General features: G+C 51.5%; 1 protein-coding gene across 1 annotated transcript in view; it reads right to left on the bottom strand.

The window, feature by feature from the left end:
* The window catches only part of LOC120042738 (exocyst complex component 4-like), a gene marked incomplete at its 3' end in the record, with an annotated part of 44,767 nt that overhangs the window by 10,499 nt on the left and 12,401 nt on the right, over window positions 1–21,867 (bottom strand). Inside the window, exon 4 of the mRNA XM_038987536.1 lies at window positions 542–735. Coding sequence (XP_038843464.1) covers window positions 542–735 — 194 coding nt within the window. The remainder of the gene's footprint in view (window positions 1–541; window positions 736–21,867) is intronic.

Here is a 21,867-nt window from a genome sequence, read left to right as displayed (position 1 = left end):
GTCGACTAACCAAAACCCACATTATCATTCTACAGAGCGTCATCTCTGGTCCCACATGAATGAATCAGATGTGTTTGCACTAAGTGGTGAGACGGGGACGTTGTCACTAGAAGTTTAGACTAGCTAATGTAAACACTGAGGGACAACACGTGTAGTGTGGAACTGTGCTGTGTGGGATTAGAGGAGTGGAGGTTGAACACTGACTTGTCTCATGTTATGGTATTTCATTTAATGATTTCAAATAGTTTTCCCCCAATTATACATTTACTTCCAACGCAGAGTGAACACCCATACACTTCAGACTCCCAAAGCTTTTATTTTGAAGTGAAAGACTACTTCCAATCTCTACTGAGATCTGGTGTTTGAGTTCTTGCCCTACTATTCTAGAATACTGCAAATGATGAACATGACATTCCCTCTGTTGACTGCACTTGAAGTGGGATTGACCCCCACTCTGATCTCCCTGACCTCACAGCGTGTTCCTAACAACTCACACCTCCGCCCCACTCCCACCCTCTCTCCCCTCCCCCAGGCCACTCACCCGCCGTGGCGTCCCTGGTTCTTGTCCTTGTTCTTGGTCCCCAGGCGGCTGGTAGACTTGATGTAGAGGTGCCGGTGCAGCTCGTCGATGAGGACCACGTGGATGTTGAGCTTCTTACTGTGGAGCTCCAGACGCAGGTCCCCCAGACCCTCCACCTGCAGCAGGGGGCCCTCCAGAGACTCCACCGCTGACACCTGCACGAGGGGGACCACAGGAGACACACCTGAATAGATCTATACACCTTGGAATGTAGGGGAGACCTGAACACAGCTCCAGGTACCTGGTATATTATCCACTAGTACTCACTGTATATCTGAATACACCTGGCAACACTTCAGAATACAGTACTTTGATGAGGACCACAGGGACATGTTTATTAGGGCACGCCATGGAAAACTGTTTCAAATGTAATCAATAATGAATCTAAATCTTCACAGTCATAAACAAGATGTGGATATAATTGGCTAGTTTAATTGGTACCTAATGGACTTGAGTATTTAGAGAAAGTTTATTTGAACTGTAAATCTGAACCATTCACACATTACACCTCACAGCATTTAGGGTTAAGTGTCTTGCTCAAGGGCACAGACAGATTTTTCACCTAGTCGGCTCTGTGTTTCGAACCAGCGACCTTTCAGTTACTGGCCCAACGCTAGGCTACTAGCTGCCCCAAGTGCCCACTGCCCGGCCCCCACTGCCCGGCCCCCACTGCCCGGCCCCCACTGCCCAACATAACAGCATTTTAGGGGAAAACTTTAGGAATGCAGACTATGCACCCAACGCCAAACTACATCCAGCCTTCCTCTCTCAAAGTTCCTGGCTTTCTCTTCCTCCCTCCCTCCCTCCCTCCCTCTCTGTCCCTCTCTCTGTCCGGCCGTCCGTCTCTCTGTCCATCCGTCCGTCTCTCCCTCTCTCTCTGTCCGTCCCTCTCTCTCTGTCCGTCCGTCCCTCTCTCTCTGTCCGTCCGTCCCTCTCTCTCTGTCCGTCCGTCCCTCTCTCTCTGTCCGTCCGTCCCTCTCTCTCTGTCCGTCCGTCCCTCTCTCTCTGTCCGTCCGTCCCTCTCTCTGTCTGTCCGTCCGTCCCTCTCTCTGTCCGTCCGTCCCTCTCTCTGTCCGTCCGTCCCTCTCTCTGTCCGTCCGTCCCTCTCTCTGTCCGTCCGTCCCTCTCTCTGTCCGTCCGTCCCTCTCTCTGTCCGCCCGTCCCTCTCTCGGTCTCTCCCTCCCTCCCTCCTCCCGTCTCAGTTTTCATTAGCATTGTGGTTATGGCGTGTTTATATTTAATAAATCTTCATGGTGGTAAATGAGTGTTTTTTATTAGAGTGGGTTAATGGCTCCAGAGAGCCATCACAGACTGTGTGTGTATCACCGGGCGGGACGGACAGGAGGAAAGGAAGGGAGGGACATAGGTCAAGTATGTGTTGATGCAAATCAGTGGAGCATTAGCCAAAATATGTGCTAATGCTGTGCATGATCAGCCCCCGTCAGCTTAATAGAATAACGCTGCATGCCTCTGTGTTCCTCACTGTGTGGTGTAGGTGTACGTGTGTGTGTGTGTGTGTGTGTGTGTGTGTGTGTGTGTGTGTGTGTGTGTGTGTGTGTGTGTGTGTGTGTGTGTGTGTGTGTGTGTGTGTGTGTGTGTGTATGCATATACTGTAACTAACTGTGAGTGGGTGTGACCAATGTGTATGCGTCTGAGTGTATGTCTATAAGTACGTGTGTGTCAACAGTCCACAAGTGTGTGCGTGTGTGTCCGCAAGTGTGTGTGTGTGACTCATTACCAGTGGGCCGGGATGACAGAAGAAGGCTGGTTAACATCGTTAGGGAGCCCGGGCTGTCAAGCTAATCAACTATACGAGGCTTCCTGAGAGTTAGCAGGATGGGGAGAGAGGGGAGAGGGAGAAGAGGGGGACTCACAGGAGGGGGAGGATAGAAGGGGTACATGTGACAGCCCGTCACTGGCCTCTCTGGTGCACACTGGGCTCAGACGGGGTGTGTGTGTGTGTGTGTGTGTGTGTGTGTGTGTGTGTGTGTGTGTGTGTGTGTGTGTGTGTGTGTGTGTGTGTGTGTGTGTGTGTGTGTGTGTGTGTGTGTGTGTGTGTGGGATAGGAGTGGAGAAGAGAGACTTTTTTTGGAAAGTGAACCAGTCCTGTCCCTCACTAACCCCATGGGGTCTTGTAACACTGCCATTCAGCTGAGGCAGAAAGAGAGCAGTGGGAATACTAATAGTCAAGCAGAGAGAGAGAGAGAAGACAGAGAGAGAGCTGAGGGAGGGCTAGAGGAGGAGGGGATGGAAGGAGAGTGTGAAAGTGAGGGAGACGTTAATCTGACAGATGAGCAGGGTAATGAGTGACAGCATGTCTGGAATGAACACATCAGGGAGTCTCACAGGATTGACAGAGAAAGGATGGATTTACAACAGACCGGAGAGAGAGGAGAGAGCTGAGAGAGAGAGGAGAGCTGAGAGAGAGGAGAGAGAGAGTAGAGAGCTGAGAGAGAGTAGAGAGCTGAGAGAGAGTAGAGAGCTGAGAGAGAGTAGAGAGCTGAGAGAGAGTAGAGAGCTGAGAGGAGAGTGAGAGGAGAGAGCTGAGAGAGAGCTGAGAGAGAGAGGCGTAGAGAGCTGAGAGAGAGAGGAGAGAGCTGAGAGAGAGCTGAGAGTGAGAGGAGAGAGCTGAGAGAGGGGGGGAGAGAGCTGAGAGAGGGGGGGAGAGAGCTGAGAGAGGGGGGGAGAGAGCTGAGAGAGGGGGGGAGAGAGCTGAGAGAGGGGGGAGAGCTGAGAGAGAGCTGAGTGAGAGCTGAGAGAGCTGAGTGAGAGCGGAGAGAGCTGAGAGAGGGGGGAGAGAGCTGAGAGAGGGGGGAGTGATAGGAAGAGAGGGAGATCTGAGACGGTGGAAAGGGAGAGCAAAACAAAGAGTTAACCAATAAAAAGGAGAGAGACAGACAGAGAGATAACTGTTGCAGCCTCTCTCCTACTGAGAGGCAAATTGAAACACCTAGCTTGAAATGGACACTGACAGTCTTCTGTGAAAGCAATGTAATGAGGCACAGACCTGACTCACTGAGTTTCCTTAGATTAGCCTCCGTCAGACTGTTCCAGGGACAGCTTCAACTTGAGTTAGGGTCAACATCAGCTCTAGTCTAGCACCTATCAAACAAGATAGGATCCTTCTTGCATAGAGTACAGTGGCCCAGTTCCAATACTGTTATAAATCCATCCTTCTTTCCTGGAGGTCACTGATCTAACACAGTTGGATATGTGAGAGCAAGGACTCCACACCATTACAGAGGCTTGGGCCAGTGGAGGCTGGTGGGAGGAGCTGTAGAAGGCCGGCTCATTGTAATGGCTAGAATGGAGTCAAACATGTGGTTTCCATATGTTTGATACGTTCCATTTTTATTCCATTCTAGCCATTACAATGAGCATGTCCTTCTATAGCTCCTCCCACCAGCCTATTTGTTCATGCAGGGATTTCCGGGGGAAACTGGAATAGCACACAAGGGGGCGCTAAAAACACACACAAAAACATTGCTTTCCCAGAATACAAATAAAAATTGCACAAGTAATAGCGAAATCGTATATAGAAGATGTTAGCTAAATGCTAACAAGCGAAAACGAACATAAACTAATTGCAGACAGGCAAATCCAGCTCATGAAGTTATACAAGCATAGCTAGTTGCTACCGAATGTCCTTTTCAGTGAGTGTGGACATTTACAGGCGAAAGTGAATGAGAGCAAGTGCAAATAACCAAAGTAGTGATGCATGTTTTTCAGAGGGAAGAGCAGCATGTGAACATGGAGCAGAGGGAAGAGCAGCATGTGAACACGGAGCAGAGGGAAGAGCAGCATGTAAACACGGAGCAGAGGGAAGAGCAGCATGTGAACACGGAGCAGAGGGGAGAGCAGCATGTAAACACGGAGCAGAGGGAAGAGCAGCATGTGAACATGGAGCAGAGGGAAGAGCAGCATGTGAACACGGAGCAGAGGGAAGAGCAGCATGTGAACACGGAGCAGAGGGAAGAGCAGCATGTGAACACGGAGCAGAGGGAAGAGCAGCATGTGAACACGGAGCAGAGGGAAGAGCAGCTTGTCAACACGTAGCAGAGGGGAGAGAAAAAACACTAGTCGGAAGCACAGGGACAAAATGGCAGCTGTACAGAAAACCCATAAAACCCACAGAGCTCTTTGACTTACTTCTCAAACATGGCAGAAAGCCCTTATAAGATATCTGATAGCAAACATTTAGCAGTGAATTACACACAAGTGTAACTTCCTCACCTCATATGTACCACACAACAGACACTCAGTGACAGATATAGAACGCTCTGGACCGACCAGCTCCTGTTGTTTTCTCCTGTTGTGGACCGACCAGCTCCTGTTGTTTTCTCCTGTTGTGGACCGACCAGCTCCTGTTGTTTTCTCCTGTTGTGGACCGACCAGCTCCTGTTGTTGCTCCGCTGTGGACCGACCAGCTCCTGTTGTTGCTCCGTTGTGGACCGACCAGCTCCTGTTGCGCCGTTGTGGACCGACCAGCTCCTGTTGTTGCTCCGTTGTGGACCGACCAGCTCCTGTTGTTGCTCCGTTGTGGACCGACCAGCTCCTGTTGTTGCTCCGTTGTGGACCGACCAGCTCCTGTTGTTGCTCCGTTGTGGACCGACCAGCTCCTGTTGTTGCTCCGTTGTGGACCGACCAGCTCCTGTTGTTGCTCCGTTGTGGACCGACCAGCTCCTGTTGTTGCTCCGTTGTGGACCGACCAGCTCCTGTTGTTGCTCCGTTGTGGACCGACCAGCTCCTGTTGTGCTGTTATGGACCGACCAGCTCCTGTTGTGCTGTTATGGACTGACCAGCTCCTGTTGTGCTGCTATGGACTGACCAGCTCCTGATGTGCTGCTATGGACTGACCAGCTCCTGATGTGCTGCTATGGACTGACCAGCTCCTGTTGTGCTGCTATGGACTGACCAGCTCCTGTTGTGCTGCTATGGACTGACCAGCTCCTGTTGTGCTGTTATGGACTGACCAGCTCCTGATGTGCTGCTATGGACTGACCAGCTCCTGTTGTGCTGTTATGGACTGACCAGCTCCTGTTGTGCTGTTATGGACTGACCAGCTCCTGTTGTGCTGCTATGGACCGACCAGCTCCTGTTGTGCTGCTATGGACTGACCAGCTCCTGATGTGCTGCTATGGACTGACCAGCTCCTGATGTGCTGCTATGGACTGACCAGCTCCTGTTGTGCTGCTATGGACTGACCAGCTCCTGTTGTGCTGCTATGGACTGACCAGCTCCTGATGTGCTGCTATGGACTGACCAGCTCCTGTTGTGCTACTATGGACTGACCAGCTCCTGTTTTCTCCTGTTGTGCTGCTATGGACAGACCAGCTCCTGTTGTGCTGTTATGGACTGACCAGCTCCTGTTGTGCTGTTATGGACCGACCAGCTCCTGTTGCGCCGTTGTGGACTGACCAGCTCCTGTTGTTGCTCCGTTGTGGACTGACCAGCTCCTGTTGTTGCTCCGTTGTGGACTGACCAGCTCCTGTTGTTGCTCCGTTGTGGACCGACCAGCTCCTGTTGTTGCTCCGTTGTGGACCGACCAGCTCCTGTTGCGCCGTTGTGGACCGACCAGCTCCTGTTGTTGCTCCGTTGTGGACCGACCAGCTCCTGTTGTTGCTCCGTTGTGGACCGACCAGCTCCTGTTGTTGCTCCGTTGTGGACCGACCAGCTCCTGTTGTTGCGCCGTTGTGGACTGACCAGCTCCTGTTGTTGCTCCGTTGTGGACCGACCAGCTCCTGTTGTTGCTCCGTTGTGGACCGACCAGCTCCTGTTGTTGCTCCGTTGTGGACCGACCAGCTCCTGTTGTTGCTCCGTTGTGGACCGACCAGCTCCTGTTGTGCCGTTATGGACTGACCAGCTCCTGTTGTTGCTCCGTTGTGGACCGACCAGCTCCTGTTGTGGCTCCGTTGTGGACTGACCAGCTCCTGTTGTGCCGTTATGGACTGACCAGCTCCTGTTGCGCCGTTGTGGACTGACCAGCTCCTGTTGTTGCTCCGTTGTGGACTGACCAGCTCCTGTTGTGCTGCTATGGACTGACCAGCTCCTGTTGTGCTGCTATGGACTGACCAGCTCCTGTTGTGCTGCTATGGACTGACCAGCTCCTGATGTGCTGTTATGGACTGACCAGCTCCTGATGTGCTGCTATGGACTGACCAGCTCCTGTTGTGCTGCTATGGACTGACCAGCTCCTGTTGTGCTGCTATGGACTGACCAGCTCCTGATGTGCTGCTATGGACTGACCAGCTCCTGTTGTGCTGCTATGGACTGACCAGCTCCTGATGTGCTGCTATGGACTGACCAGCTCCTGTTGTGCTGTTATGGACTGACCAGCTCCTGATGTGCTGCTATGGACTGACCAGCTCCTGTTGTGCTGCTATGGACTGACCAGCTCCTGTTGTGCTGCTATGGACTGACCAGCTCCTGATTTCTCCTGTTGTGCTGTTACAAACAAGAGACTGGCTCCACTGTTCTGGGGAACTACGGTAAGCTTCATAATGTAAAATAATACACTTTTTAAAAAACTTGTTTTGACGGTATTGAAAAACCACCTGTGGCTTTTTCCAAATACCCGAGTATACCGCCAAGCCTCCCACTACAGTGGTTCTTCCTTTAAAAGTTGCATCATACTGCAGCACAGCTTGCAGTGTGCTGCGTAATTGTATGGCACATTAGAGTGCATGACATCATATTATTTTGTTGCCAATAACGCTAGTTTGACCACCAGAGGGCGTCTTTGAGAAGGTAAGTTATTGAAATGACATGGCGCTGTAGGCCTAATAGTCCTGTTTACTGTAGCTGGTTTAGCGTAACTTACTTTTTGGCATAAAGGATACAGTATATCAATCAATCATTCAAGTCGTCCATGTCTTTAAATACAGCCAAGCATTTTAGATATAAAACAAAATAAAGGGTGCCTTGAATAATGAAACAATGAATAAACCGCAACATGTCGGCTAATGTGATTGAATTCACGAATGGGAAAGGGGGATACCTAGTCCGTTGTCCAATTGAATGTATTCAACTGAAATGTGTCTTCTGCATTTAACCCAACCCCTCAGAATCAGAAAGGTGCGGGGGGCTGCCATACTCAAACAACGTCTTCGGCACCCGGGGAACAGTGGGTTAACTGCCTTGCTCAGGGGCAGAATGACAGATTTTTACCTTGTCAGCTCCTTTCAGTTACCGGCCCAACGCTCTAACCACTAGGCTACCTGCTGCCCCTGTGCATTTGACTGTTTTTAATATAGCTGTACTAGAGACTTTACGTTTTTTTTGTTAGAACAGACTATATGGGATTGATTATAATTTTATTTTAAATTATAGTACTTATTGTGCAGTTTATACTTTTAGAAATTTTATTACATTGATTAATATGATGGTGTTTCTATTCCAAGAAAAATGAAAATGCATTTTACAGTAGCGTATGTAGGCCTTAGGGTTTCTATAAGGAAAATATGGCGCTGTACAACGTGACAGGTCGGGAGTAGGCCTAGGCTACTAAGTGATTGCGAGTTGAGAGCAAAATAATCCTAACATTTCCACACCCTAATTGTAGGCTGACCAATATCCAAACGGAGATTAGGTGAAAATAAAAATCTGATTGATTTATCAAGACCAGTCCCCATACTTGTCTCAAAGCAGCGCAAAACGGTGCTGAAATAGTTGGCTATTGCTTCAAATACTATTATAACAATTGGATGACTTTAGGTGTTTCAGTAAGCAACAATTTGTTGCCTTCATTAGCCTACTTTATTCTAATATTTATGTCATTCAGTGATACTTATTCTCATAGTAATTCGTTATGGGTCCATCCAGAAGTGGTTAGAAAACAGTGCATTTGGTGGGCTATGCAAAGAGATGGGAGTAGTGACATGCCTCGCAAACATTTAAAGTCTCTAAACTCGGCAAGAGTCTATTGTCCTGTCTGATAGCCCATCAAGGGTGGCTGGCTTCTTTTGTATTCTTAAAAAGGTCTCTAGCACAGAGAAGTGTGTTTCTATTCCAACAAAAAAAGAGACTTGAATAATTAAACAATAAATAAACTGCAAAATGTCGGCTAAAGCAATTGAATTCAGGAATTCATTCAAAATATGTTAAACCTTTTTTTGTTAAGAAACTGACGATACAACAATACATTGATCTTCTCAGCAAGGTTTACCCATGGTTATGGAGCTGGGGGGAAGTGCAACTAAAATGTAGCTGAGATGTAGTTGAAAAAAACATCTGTATTTTGAAAGAGTCTTTTTATCATTATTTTATTCACGAAAGCATAATAAAGATGTTGATGAACAAATAATATGTGTGTCTATGTGCGTGTTATATGGTCTTCTTCTGACAAACTAGAAACAAAATGGCGTCTTTTTTTAGTGTGCGCACGAGACAGAGGAAGAGCAATTCTTACACTATTGTTTTAAATTCAATCACTCTCTTCTTCTTCATCCTCATCATTCAGTTCATTTAAATGCAATTGTAATACATTTTGTCACTCCCACAGCAAAGATTTGTGAAATTGTTTTATCCGGCATTTTGCGGTTGCATGAGGTTTGGTGTTCACAGAATCCGTAGGATATTAAATAAATACTCAAATAGGCAACAGAAGCAGGAACAGCATTGGGCTGAGTGACTCACTCATTCCTGGCTTTCGTTCAAAATAAGTTATATTATAAGACACATTATTTCATATTCTTTGAAATGGCGTTAGAAATATAAAACTTAAGAGTACTTAAACATGGAATACATTGCAAGTTTGCCCCTTTTTGGCCATTAGGCTACACTTTACAATAGGACTCAACTCTGAATGACTACAGCAACTATCAGTAATTAAAACTGTGGCACAAATTGGGGGATTTTTCACACATAGCCGAGCTATTAGACTATCCTTTTGTAAATTAATGAAGGTGTGAATGTTTCAGTCAGTCTCTCTCCGGGACTAGAGTCCTGCATCAGGCAACAAAAACTAAAATCAGCTGCCAGCTATTGTGAAAGAATACTTGCAGATCTTGTTGATTTCTTCTATCGCTTCAAGAGGCCTACTGTCCACCTGGTAATTGTGTGGTTCCAAAGGATAAAGTGTCATCTTCAGATGGATGTGTGGTTTCAGAGAGAAGCCAGCTGTTAGCCTGCGACCAGGCACGGTGGATACAGTGTCACCTTCAGATGGACGTGTGGTTTCAGATAGAAGCCAGCTGTTAGCCTGCGACCAGGCATGGTGGATACAGTGTCACCTTCAGATGGATGTGTGGTTTCAGAGAGAAGCCAGCTGTTAGCCTGCGACCAGGCACGGTGGATACAGTGTCACCTTCAGATGGACGTGTGGTTTCAGAGAGAAGCCAGCTGTTAGCCTGCGACCAGGCACGGTGGATACAGTGTCACCTTCAGATGGACGTGTGGTTTCAGATAGAAGCCAGCTGTTAGCCTGCGACCAGGCACGGTGGATACAGTGTCACCTTCAGATGGACGTGTGGTTTCAGAGAGAAGCCAGCTGTTAGCCTGCGACCAGGCACGGTGGATAAAGTGTCACCTTCAGATGGATGTGTGGTTTCAGAGAGAAGCCAGCTGTTAGCCTGCGACCAGGCACGGTGGATACAGTGTCACCTTCAGATGGATGTGTGGTTTCAGAGAGAAGCCAGCTGTTAGCCTGCGACCAGGCAGGGTGGATAAAGTGTCACCTTCAGATGGACGTGTGGTTTCAGAGAGAAGCCAGCTGTTAGCCTGCGACCAGGCACGGTGGATACAGTGTCACCTTCAGATGGACGTGTGGTTTCAGAGAGAAGCCAGCTGTTAGCCTGCGACCAGGCACGGTGGATACAGTGTCACCTTCAGATGGATGTGTGGTTTCAGAGAGAAGCCAGCTGTTAGCCTGCGACCAGGCACGGTGGATACAGTGTCACCTTCAGATGGATGTGTGGTTTCAGAGAGAAGCCAGCTGTTAGCCTGCGACCAGGCACGGTGGATACAGTGTCACCTTCAGATGGATGTGTGGTTTCAGAGAGAAGTCAGCTGTTAGCCTGCGACCAGGCACGGTGGATACAGTGTCACCTTCAGATGGACGTGTGGTTTCAGAGAGAAGCCAGCTGTTAGCCTGCGACCAGGCACGGTGGATACAGTGTCACCTTCAGATGGATGTGTGGTTTCAGAGAGAAGCCAGCTGTTAGCCTGCGACCAGGCACGGTGGATACAGTGTCACCTTCAGATGGACGTGTGGTTTCAGAGAGAAGCCAGCTGTTAGCCTGCGACCAGGCACGGTGGATACAGTGTCACCTTCAGATGGATGTGTGGTTTCAGAGAGAAGCCAGCTGTTAGCCTGCGACCAGGCACGGTGGATACAGTGTCACCTTCAGATGGATGTGTGGTTTCAGAGAGAAGCCAGCTGTTAGCCTGCGACCAGGCACGGTGGATACAGTGTCACCTTCAGATGGATGTGTGGTTTCAGAGAGAAGCCAGCTGTTAGCCTGCGACCAGGCACGGTGGATACAGTGTCACCTTCAGATGGATGTGTGGTTTCAGAGAGAAGCCAGCTGTTAGCCTGCGACCAGGCACGGTGGATACAGTGTCACCTTCAGATGGACGTGTGGTTTCAGAGAGAAGCCAGCTGTTAGCCTGCGACCAGGCACGGTGGATACAGTGTCACCTTCAGATGGATGTGTGGTTTCAGAGAGAAGCCAGCTGTTAGCCTGCGACCAGGCACGGTGGATACAGTGTCACCTTCAGATGGACGTGTGGTTTCAGAGAGAAGCCTGCTGTTAGCCTGCGACCAGGCACGGTGGATACAGTGTCACCTTCAGATGGATGTGTGGTTTCAGAGAGAAGCCTGCTGTTAGCCTGCGACCAGGCACGGTGGATACAGTGTCACCTTCAGATGGATGTGTGGTTTCAGAGAGAAGCCAGCTGTTAGCCTGCGACCAGGCACGGTGGATACAGTGTCACCTTCAGATGGACGTGTGGTTTCAGAGAGAAGCCAGCTGTTAGCCTGCGACCAGGCACGGTGGATAAAGTGTCACCTTCAGATGGAAGTGTGGTTTCAGAGAGAAGCCAGCTGTTAGCCTGCGACCAGGCACGGTGGATACAGTGTCACCTTCAGATGGATGTGTGGTTTCAGAGAGAAGCCAGCTGTTAGCCTGCGACCAGGCACGGTGGATACAGTGTCACCTTCAGATGGATGTGTGGTTTCAGAGAGAAGCCTGCTGTTAGCCTGCGACCAGGCACGGTGGATACAGTGTCACCTTCAGATGGATGTGTGGTTTCAGAGAGAAGCCAGCTGTTAGCCTGCGACCAGGCACGGTGGATACAGTGTCACTTTCAGATGGATGTGTGGTTTCAGAGAGAAGCCTGCTGTTAGCCTGCGACCAGGCACGGTGGATACAGTGTCACCTTCAGATGGACGTGTGGTTTCAGAGAGAAGCCAGCTGTTAGCCTGCGACCAGGCACGGTGGATACAGTGTCACCTTCAGATGGATGTGTGGTTTCAGAGAGAAGCCAGCTGTTAGTCTGCGACCAGGCACGGTGGATAAAGCGTCACCTTCAGATGGATGTGTGGTTTCAGAGAGAAGCCAGCTGTTAGCCTGCGACCAGGCACGGTGGATACAGTGTCACCTTCAGATGGACGTGTGGTTTCAGAGAGAAGCCAGCTGTTAGCCTGCGACCAGGCACGGTGGATACAGTGTCACCTTCAGATGGACGTGTGGTTTCAGAGAGAAGCCAGCTGTTAGCCTGCGACCAGGCACGGTGGATAAAGTGTCACCTTCAGATGGATGTGTGGTTTCAGAGAGAAGCCAGCTGTTAGCCTGCGACCAGGCACGGTGGATACAGTGTCACCTTCAGATGGACGTGTGGTTTCAGAGAAAAGCCAGCTGTTAGCCTGCGACCAGGCACGGTGGATACAGTGTCACCTTCAGATGGATGTGTGGTTTCAGAGAGAAGCCAGCTGTTAGCCTGCGACCAGGCACGGTGGATACAGTGTCACCTTCAGATGGATGTGTGGTTTCAGAGAGAAGCCAGCTGTTAGCCTGCGACCAGGCACGGTGGATACAGTGTCACCTTCAGATGGACGTGTGGTTTCAGAGAGAAGCCAGCTGTTAGCCTGCGACCAGGCACGGTGGATACAGTGTCACCTTCAGATGGATGTGTGGTTTCAGAGAGAAGCCAGCTGTTAGCCTGCGACCAGGCACGGTGGATACAGTGTCACCTTCAGATGGATGTGTGGTTTCAGAGAGAAGCCAGCTGTTAGCCTGCGACCAGGCACGGTGGATACAGTGTCACCTTCAGATGGACGTGTGGTTTCAGATAGAAGCCAGCTGTTAGCCTGCGACCAGGCACGGTGGATACAGTGTCACCTTCAGATGGATGTGTGGTTTCAGAGAGAAGCCAGCTGTTAGCCTGCGACCAGGCACGGTGGATACAGTGTCACCTTCAGATGGACGTGTGGTGTCAGAGAGAAGCCAGCTGTTAGCCTGCGACCAGGCACGGTGGATACAGTGTCACCTTCAGATGGACGTGTGGTTTCAGATAGAAGCCAGCTGTTAGCCTGCGACCAGGCACGGTGGATACAGTGTCACCTTCAGATGGACGTGTGGTTTCAGAGAGAAGCCAGCTGTTAGCCTGCGACCAGGCACGGTGGATAAAGTGTCACCTTCAGATGGATGTGTGGTTTCAGAGAGAAGCCAGCTGTTAGCCTGCGACCAGGCACGGTGGATAAAGTGTCACCTTCAGATGGAAGTGTGGTTTCAGAGAGAAGCCAGCTGTTAGCCTGCGACCAGGCACGGTGGATACAGTGTCACCTTCAGATGGATGTGTGGTTTCAGAGAGAAGCCAGCTGTTAGCCTGCGACCAGGCACGGTGGATACAGTGTCACCTTCAGATGGATGTGTGGTTTCAGAGAGAAGCCTGCTGTTAGCCTGCGACCAGGCACGGTGGATACAGTGTCACCTTCAGATGGATGTGTGGTTTCAGAGAGAAGCCAGCTGTTAGCCTGCGACCAGGCACGGTGGATACAGTGTCACTTTCAGATGGATGTGTGGTTTCAGAGAGAAGCCTGCTGTTAGCCTGCGACCAGGCACGGTGGATACAGTGTCACCTTCAGATGGACGTGTGGTTTCAGAGAGAAGCCAGCTGTTAGCCTGCGACCAGGCACGGTGGATACAGTGTCACCTTCAGATGGATGTGTGGTTTCAGAGAGAAGCCAGCTGTTAGTCTGCGACCAGGCACGGTGGATAAAGCGTCACCTTCAGATGGATGTGTGGTTTCAGAGAGAAGCCAGCTGTTAGCCTGCGACCAGGCACGGTGGATACAGTGTCACCTTCAGATGGACGTGTGGTTTCAGAGAGAAGCCAGCTGTTAGCCTGCGACCAGGCACGGTGGATACAGTGTCACCTTCAGATGGATGTGTGGTTTCAGAGAGAAGCCAGCTGTTAGCCTGCGACCAGGCACGGTGGATAAAGTGTCACCTTCAGATGGATGTGTGGTTTCAGAGAGAAGCCAGCTGTTAGCCTGCGACCAGGCACGGTGGATACAGTGTCACCTTCAGATGGACGTGTGGTTTCAGAGAAAAGCCAGCTGTTAGCCTGCGACCAGGCACGGTGGATACAGTGTCACCTTCAGATGGATGTGTGGTTTCAGAGAGAAGCCAGCTGTTAGCCTGCGACCAGGCACGGTGGATACAGTGTCACCTTCAGATGGATGTGTGGTTTCAGAGAGAAGCCAGCTGTTAGCCTGCGACCAGGCACGGTGGATACAGTGTCACCTTCAGATGGACGTGTGGTTTCAGAGAGAAGCCAGCTGTTAGCCTGCGACCAGGCACGGTGGATACAGTGTCACCTTCAGATGGATGTGTGGTTTCAGAGAGAAGCCAGCTGTTAGCCTGCGACCAGGCACGGTGGATACAGTGTCACCTTCAGATGGATGTGTGGTTTCAGAGAGAAGCCAGCTGTTAGCCTGCGACCAGGCACGGTGGATACAGTGTCACCTTCAGATGGACGTGTGGTTTCAGATAGAAGCCAGCTGTTAGCCTGCGACCAGGCACGGTGGATACAGTGTCACCTTCAGATGGATGTGTGGTTTCAGAGAGAAGCCAGCTGTTAGCCTGCGACCAGGCACGGTGGATACAGTGTCACCTTCAGATGGACGTGTGGTTTCAGAGAGAAGCCAGCTGTTAGCCTGCGACCAGGCACGGTGGATACAGTGTCACCTTCAGATGGACGTGTGGTTTCAGATAGAAGCCAGCTGTTAGCCTGCGACCAGGCACGGTGGATACAGTGTCACCTTCAGATGGACGTGTGGTTTCAGAGAGAAGCCAGCTGTTAGCCTGCGACCAGGCACGGTGGATAAAGTGTCACCTTCAGATGGATGTGTGGTTTCAGAGAGAAGCCAGCTGTTAGCCTGCGACCAGGCACGGTGGATAAAGTGTCACCTTCAGATGGATGTGTGGTTTCAGAGAGAAGCCAGCTGTTAGCCTGCGACCAGGCACGGTGGATACAGTGTCACCTTCAGATGGACGTGTGGTTTCAGAGAGAAGCCAGCTGTTAGCCTGCGACCAGGCACGGTGGATAAAGTGTCACCTTCAGATGGACGTGTGGTTTCAGAGAGAAGCCAGCTGTTAGCCTGCGAGCAGGCACGGTGGATACAGTGTCACCTTCAGATGGACGTGTGGTTTCAGAGAGAAGCCAGCTGTTAGCCTGCGACCAGGCACGGTGGATACAGTGTCACCTTCAGATGGATGTGTGGTTTCAGAGAGAAGCCAGCTGTTAGCCTGCGACCAGGCACGGTGGATACAGTGTCACCTTCAGATGGATGTGTGGTTTCAGAGAGAAGCCAGCTGTTAGCCTGCGACCAGGCACGGTGGATAAAGTGTCACCTTCAGATGGAAGTGTGGTTTCAGAGAGAAGCCAGCTGTTAGCCTGCGACCAGGCACGGTGGATACAGTGTCACCTTCAGATGGATGTGTGGTTTCAGAGAGAAGCCAGCTGTTAGCCTGCGACCAGGCACGGTGGATACAGTGTCACCTTCAGATGGATGTGTGGTTTCAGAGAGAAGCCTGCTGTTAGCCTGCGACCAGGCACGGTGGATACAGTGTCACCTTCAGATGGATGTGTGGTTTCAGAGAGAAGCCAGCTGTTAGCCTGCGACCAGGCACGGTGGATACAGTGTCACTTTCAGATGGATGTGTGGTTTCAGAGAGAAGCCTGCTGTTAGCCTGCGACCAGGCACGGTGGATACAGTGTCACCTTCAGATGGACGTGTGGTTTCAGAGAGAAGCCAGCTGTTAGCCTGCGACCAGGCACGGTGGATACAGTGTCACCTTCAGATGGATGTGTGGTTTCAGAGAGAAGCCAGCTGTTAGTCTGCGACCAGGCACGGTGGATAAAGCGTCACCTTCAGATGGATGTGTGGTTTCAGAGAGAAGCCAGCTGTTAGCCTGCGACCAGGCACGGTGGATACAGTGTCACCTTCAGATGGACGTGTGGTTTCAGAGAGAAGCCAGCTGTTAGCCTGCGACCAGGCACGGTGGATACAGTGTCACCTTCAGATGGACGTGTGGTTTCAGAGAAAAGCCAGCTGTTAGCCTGCGACCAGGCACGGTGGATACAGTGTCACCTTCAGATGGACGTGTGGTTTCAGAGAGAAGCCAGCTGTTAGCCTGCGACCAGGCACGGTGGATACAGTGTCACCTTCAGATGGATGTGTGGTTTCAGAGAGAAGCCAGCTGTTAGCCTGCGACCAGGCACGGTGGATACAGTGTCACCTTCAGATGGACGTGTGGTTTCAGAGAGAAGCCAGCTGTTAGCCTGCGACCAGGCACGGTGGATACAGTGTCACCTTCAGATGGACGTGTGGTTTCAGAGAGAAGCCAGCTGTTAGCCTGCGACCAGGCACGGTGGATACAGTGTCACCTTCAGATGGATGTGTGGTTTCAGAGAGAAGCCAGCTGTTAGCCTGCGACCAGGCACGGTGGATACAGTGTCACCTTCAGATGGACGTGTGGTTTCAGATAGAAGCCAGCTGTTAGCCTGCGACCAGGCACGGTGGATACAGTGTCACCTTCAGATGGATGTGTGGTTTCAGAGAGAAGCCAGCTGTTAGCCTGCGACCAGGCACGGTGGATACAGTGTCACCTTCAGATGGACGTGTGGTTTCAGAGAGAAGCCAGCTGTTAGCCTGCGACCAGGCACGGTGGATACAGTGTCACCTTCAGATGGACGTGTGGTTTCAGATAGAAGCCAGCTGTTAGCCTGCGACCAGGCACGGTGGATACAGTGTCACCTTCAGATGGACGTGTGGTTTCAGAGAGAAGCCAGCTGTTAGCCTGCGACCAGGCACGGTGGATAAAGTGTAACCTTCAGATGGACGTGTGGTTTCAGAGAGAAGCCAGCTGTTAGCCTGCGACCAGGCACGGTGGATAAAGTGTCACCTTCAGATGGATGTGTGGTTTCAGAGAGAAGCCAGCTGTTAGCCTGCGACCAGGCACGGTGGATACAGTGTCACCTTCAGATGGACGTGTGGTTTCAGAGAGAAGCCAGCTGTTAGCCTGCGACCAGGCACGGTGGATAAAGTGTCACCTTCAGATGGACGTGTGGTTTCAGAGAGAAGCCAGCTGTTAGCCTGCGAGCAGGCACGGTGGATACAGTGTCACCTTCAGATGGACGTGTGGTTTCAGAGAGAAGCCAGCTGTTAGCCTGCGACCAGGCACGGTGGATACAGTGTCACCTTCAGATGGATGTGTGGTTTCAGAGAGAAGCCAGCTGTTAGCCTGCGACCAGGCACGGTGGATACAGTGTCACCTTCAGATGGATGTGTGGTTTCAGAGAGAAGCCAGCTGTTAGCCTGCGACCAGGCACGGTGGATACAGTGTCACCTTCAGATGGATGTGTGGTTTCAGAGAGAAGCCAGCTGTTAGCCTGCGACCAGGCACGGTGGATACAGTGTCACCTTCAGATGGATGTGTGGTTTCAGAGAGAAGCCAGCTGTTAGCCTGCGACCAGGCACGGTGGATAAAGTGTCACCTTCAGATGGATGTGTGGTTTCAGAGAGAAGCCAGCTGTTAGCCTGCGACCAGGCACGGTGGATACAGTGTCACCTTCAGATGGATGTGTGGTTTCAGAGAGAAGCCAGCTGTTAGCCTGCGACCAGGCACGGTGGATACAGTGTCACCTTCAGATGGATGTGTGGTTTCAGAGAGAAGCCAGCTGTTAGCCTGCGACCAGGCACGGTGGATACAGTGTCACCTTCAGATGGACGTGTGGTTTCAGAGAGAAGCCAGCTGTTAGCCTGCGACCAGGCACGGTGGATACAGTGTCACCTTCAGATGGACGTGTGGTTTCAGAGAGAAGCCTGCTGTTAGCCTGCGACCAGGCACGGTGGATACAGTGTCACCTTCAGATGGATGTGTGGTTTCAGAGAGAAGCCAGCTGTTAGCCTGCGACCAGGCACGGTGGATACAGTGTCACCTTCAGATGGACGTGTGGTTTCAGAGAGAAGCCAGCTGTTAGCCTGCGACCAGGCACGGTGGATAAAGTGTCACCTTCAGATGGAAGTGTGGTTTCAGAGAGAAGCCAGCTGTTAGCCTGCGACCAGGCACGGTGGATACAGTGTCACCTTCAGATGGATGTGTGGTTTCAGAGAGAAGCCAGCTGTTAGCCTGCGACCAGGCACGGTGGATACAGTGTCACCTTCAGATGGATGTGTGGTTTCAGAGAGAAGCCAGCTGTTAGCCTGCGACCAGGCACGGTGGATACAGAGTCACTTTCAGATGGATGTGTGGTTTCAGAGAGAAGCCTGCTGTTAGCCTGCGACCAGGCACGGTGGATACAGTGTCACCTTCAGATGGACGTGTGGTTTCAGAGAGAAGCCAGCTGTTAGCCTGCGACCAGGCACGGTGGATACAGTGTCACCTTCAGATGGATGTGTGGTTTCAGAGAGAAGCCAGCTGTTAGTCTGCGACCAGGCACGGTGGATAAAGCGTCACCTTCAGATGGATGTGTGGTTTCAGAGAGAAGCCAGCTGTTAGCCTGCGACCAGGCACGGTGGATACAGTGTCACCTTCAGATGGACGTGTGGTTTCAGAGAGAAGCCAGCTGTTAGCCTGCGACCAGGCACGGTGGATACAGTGTCACCTTCAGATGGATGTGTGGTTTCAGAGAGAAGCCAGCTGTTAGCCTGCGACCAGGCACGGTGGATAAAGTGTCACCTTCAGATGGATGTGTGGTTTCAGAGAGAAGCCAGCTGTTAGCCTGCGACCAGGCACGGTGGATACAGTGTCACCTTCAGATGGACGTGTGGTTTCAGAGAGAAGCCAGCTGTTAGCCTGCGACCAGGCACGGTGGATACAGTGTCACCTTCAGATGGATGTGTGGTTTCAGAGAGAAGCCAGCTGTTAGCCTGCGACCAGGCACGGTGGATACAGTGTCACCTTCAGATGGATGTGTGGTTTCAGAGAGAAGCCAGCTGTTAGCCTGCGACCAGGCACGGTGGATACAGTGTCACCTTCAGATGGACGTGTGGTTTCAGAGAGAAGCCAGCTGTTAGCCTGCGACCAGGCACGGTGGATACAGTGTCACCTTCAGATGGATGTGTGGTTTCAGAGAGAAGCCAGCTGTTAGCCTGCGACCAGGCACGGTGGATACAGTGTCACCTTCAGATGGACGTGTGGTTTCAGAGAGAAGCCAGCTGTTAGCCTGCGACCAGGCACGGTGGATACAGTGTCACCTTCAGATGGACGTGTGGTTTCAGAGAGAAGCCAGCTGTTAGTCTGCGACCAGGCACGGTGGATACAGTGTCACCTTCAGATGGATGTGTGGTTTCAGAGAGAAGCCAGCTGTTAGCCTGCGACCAGGCACGGTGGATACAGTGTCACTTTCAGATGGATGTGTGGTTTCAGAGAGAAGCCTGCTGTTAGCCTGCGACCAGGCACGGTGGATACAGTGTCACCTTCAGATGGACGTGTGGTTTCAGAGAGAAGCCAGCTGTTAGCCTGCGACCAGGCACGGTGGATACAGTGTCACCTTCAGATGGACGTGTGGTTTCAGAGAGAAGCCAGCTGTTAGCCTGCGACCAGGCACGGTGGATACAGTGTCACCTTCAGATGGATGTGTGGTTTCAGAGAGAAGCCAGCTGTTAGTCTGCGACCAGGCACGGTGGATAAAGCGTCACCTTCAGATGGATGTGTGGTTTCAGAGAGAAGCCAGCTGTTAGCCTGCGACCAGGCACGGTGGATACAGTGTCACCTTCAGATGGACGTGTGGTTTCAGAGAGAAGCCAGCTGTTAGCCTGCGACCAGGCACGGTGGATACAGTGTCACCTTCAGATGGATGTGTGGTTTCAGAGAGAAGCCAGCTGTTAGCCTGCGACCAGGCACGGTGGATACAGTGTCACCTTCAGATGGACGTGTGGTTTCAGAGAAAAGCCAGCTGTTAGCCTGCGACCAGGCACGGTGGATACAGTGTCACCTTCAGATGGACGTGTGGTTTCAGAGAGAAGCCAGCTGTTAGCCTGCGACCAGGCACGGTGGATACAGTGTCACCTTCAGATGGATGTGTGGTTTCAGAGAGAAGCCAGCTGTTAGCCTGCGACCAGGCACGGTGGATACAGTGTCACCTTCAGATGGACGTGTGGTTTCAGAGAGAAGCCAGCTGTTAGCCTGCGACCAGGCACGGTGGATACAGTGTCACCTTCAGATGGACGTGTGGTTTCAGAGAGAAGCCAGCTGTTAGCCTGCGACCAGGCACGGTGGATACAGTGTCACCTTCAGATGGATGTGTGGTTTCAGAGAGAAGCCAGCTGTTAGCCTGCGACCAGGCACGGTGGATACAGTGTCACCTTCAGATGGACGTGTGGTTTCAGATAGAAGCCAGCTGTTAGCCTGCGACCAGGCACGGTGGATACAGTGTCACCTTCAGATGGATGTGTGGTTTCAGAGAGAAGCCAGCTGTTAGCCTGCGACCAGGCACGGTGGATACAGTGTCACCTTCAGATGGACGTGTGGTTTCAGAGAGAAGCCAGCTGTTAGCCTGCGACCAGGCACGGTGGATACAGTGTCACCTTCAGATGGACGTGTGGTTTCAGATAGAAGCCAGCTGTTAGCCTGCGACCAGGCACGGTGGATACAGTGTCACCTTCAGATGGACGTGTGGTTTCAGAGAGAAGCCAGCTGTTAGCCTGCGACCAGGCACGGTGGATAAAGTGTAACCTTCAGATGGACGTGTGGTTTCAGAGAGAAGCCAGCTGTTAGCCTGCGACCAGGCACGGTGGATAAAGTGTCACCTTCAGATGGATGTGTGGTTTCAGAGAGAAGCCAGCTGTTAGCCTGCGACCAGGCACGGTGGATACAGTGTCACCTTCAGATGGACGTGTGGTTTCAGAGAGAAGCCAGCTGTTAGCCTGCGACCAGGCACGGTGGATAAAGTGTCACCTTCAGATGGACGTGTGGTTTCAGAGAGAAGCCAGCTGTTAGCCTGCGAGCAGGCACGGTGGATACAGTGTCACCTTCAGATGGACGTGTGGTTTCAGAGAGAAGCCAGCTGTTAGCCTGCGACCAGGCACGGTGGATACAGTGTCACCTTCAGATGGACGTGTGGTTTCAGAGAGAAGCCAGCTGTTAGCCTGCGACCAGGCACGGTGGATACAGTGTCACCTTCAGATGGATGTGTGGTTTCAGAGAGAAGCCAGCTGTTAGCCTGCGACCAGGCACGGTGGATACAGTGTCACCTTCAGATGGATGTGTGGTTTCAGAGAGAAGCCAGCTGTTAGCCTGCGACCAGGCACGGTGGATACAGTGTCACCTTCAGATGGATGTGTGGTTTCAGAGAGAAGCCAGCTGTTAGCCTGCGACCAGGCACGGTGGATACAGTGTCACCTTCAGATGGATGTGTGGTTTCAGAGAGAAGCCAGCTGTTAGCCTGCGACCAGGCACGGTGGATAAAGTGTCACCTTCAGATGGATGTGTGGTTTCAGAGAGAAGCCAGCTGTTAGCCTGCGACCAGGCACGGTGGATACAGTGTCACCTTCAGATGGATGTGTGGTTTCAGAGAGAAGCCAGCTGTTAGCCTGCGACCAGGCACGGTGGATACAGTGTCACCTTCAGATGGATGTGTGGTTTCAGAGAGAAGCCAGCTGTTAGCCTGCGACCAGGCACGGTGGATACAGTGTCACCTTCAGATGGACGTGTGGTTTCAGAGAGAAGCCAGCTGTTAGCCTGCGACCAGGCACGGTGGATACAGTGTCACCTTCAGATGGACGTGTGGTTTCAGAGAGAAGCCTGCTGTTAGCCTGCGACCAGGCACGGTGGATACAGT

This window comes from Salvelinus namaycush, unplaced genomic scaffold (assembly GCF_016432855.1).
Source record: "Salvelinus namaycush isolate Seneca unplaced genomic scaffold, SaNama_1.0 Scaffold763, whole genome shotgun sequence".
Taxonomy (NCBI): Eukaryota; Metazoa; Chordata; class Actinopteri; order Salmoniformes; family Salmonidae; genus Salvelinus; species Salvelinus namaycush.
The sequence above is the reverse complement of the archived record's forward strand: the minus strand, read 5'-3'. Positions and strand labels throughout refer to the sequence as shown.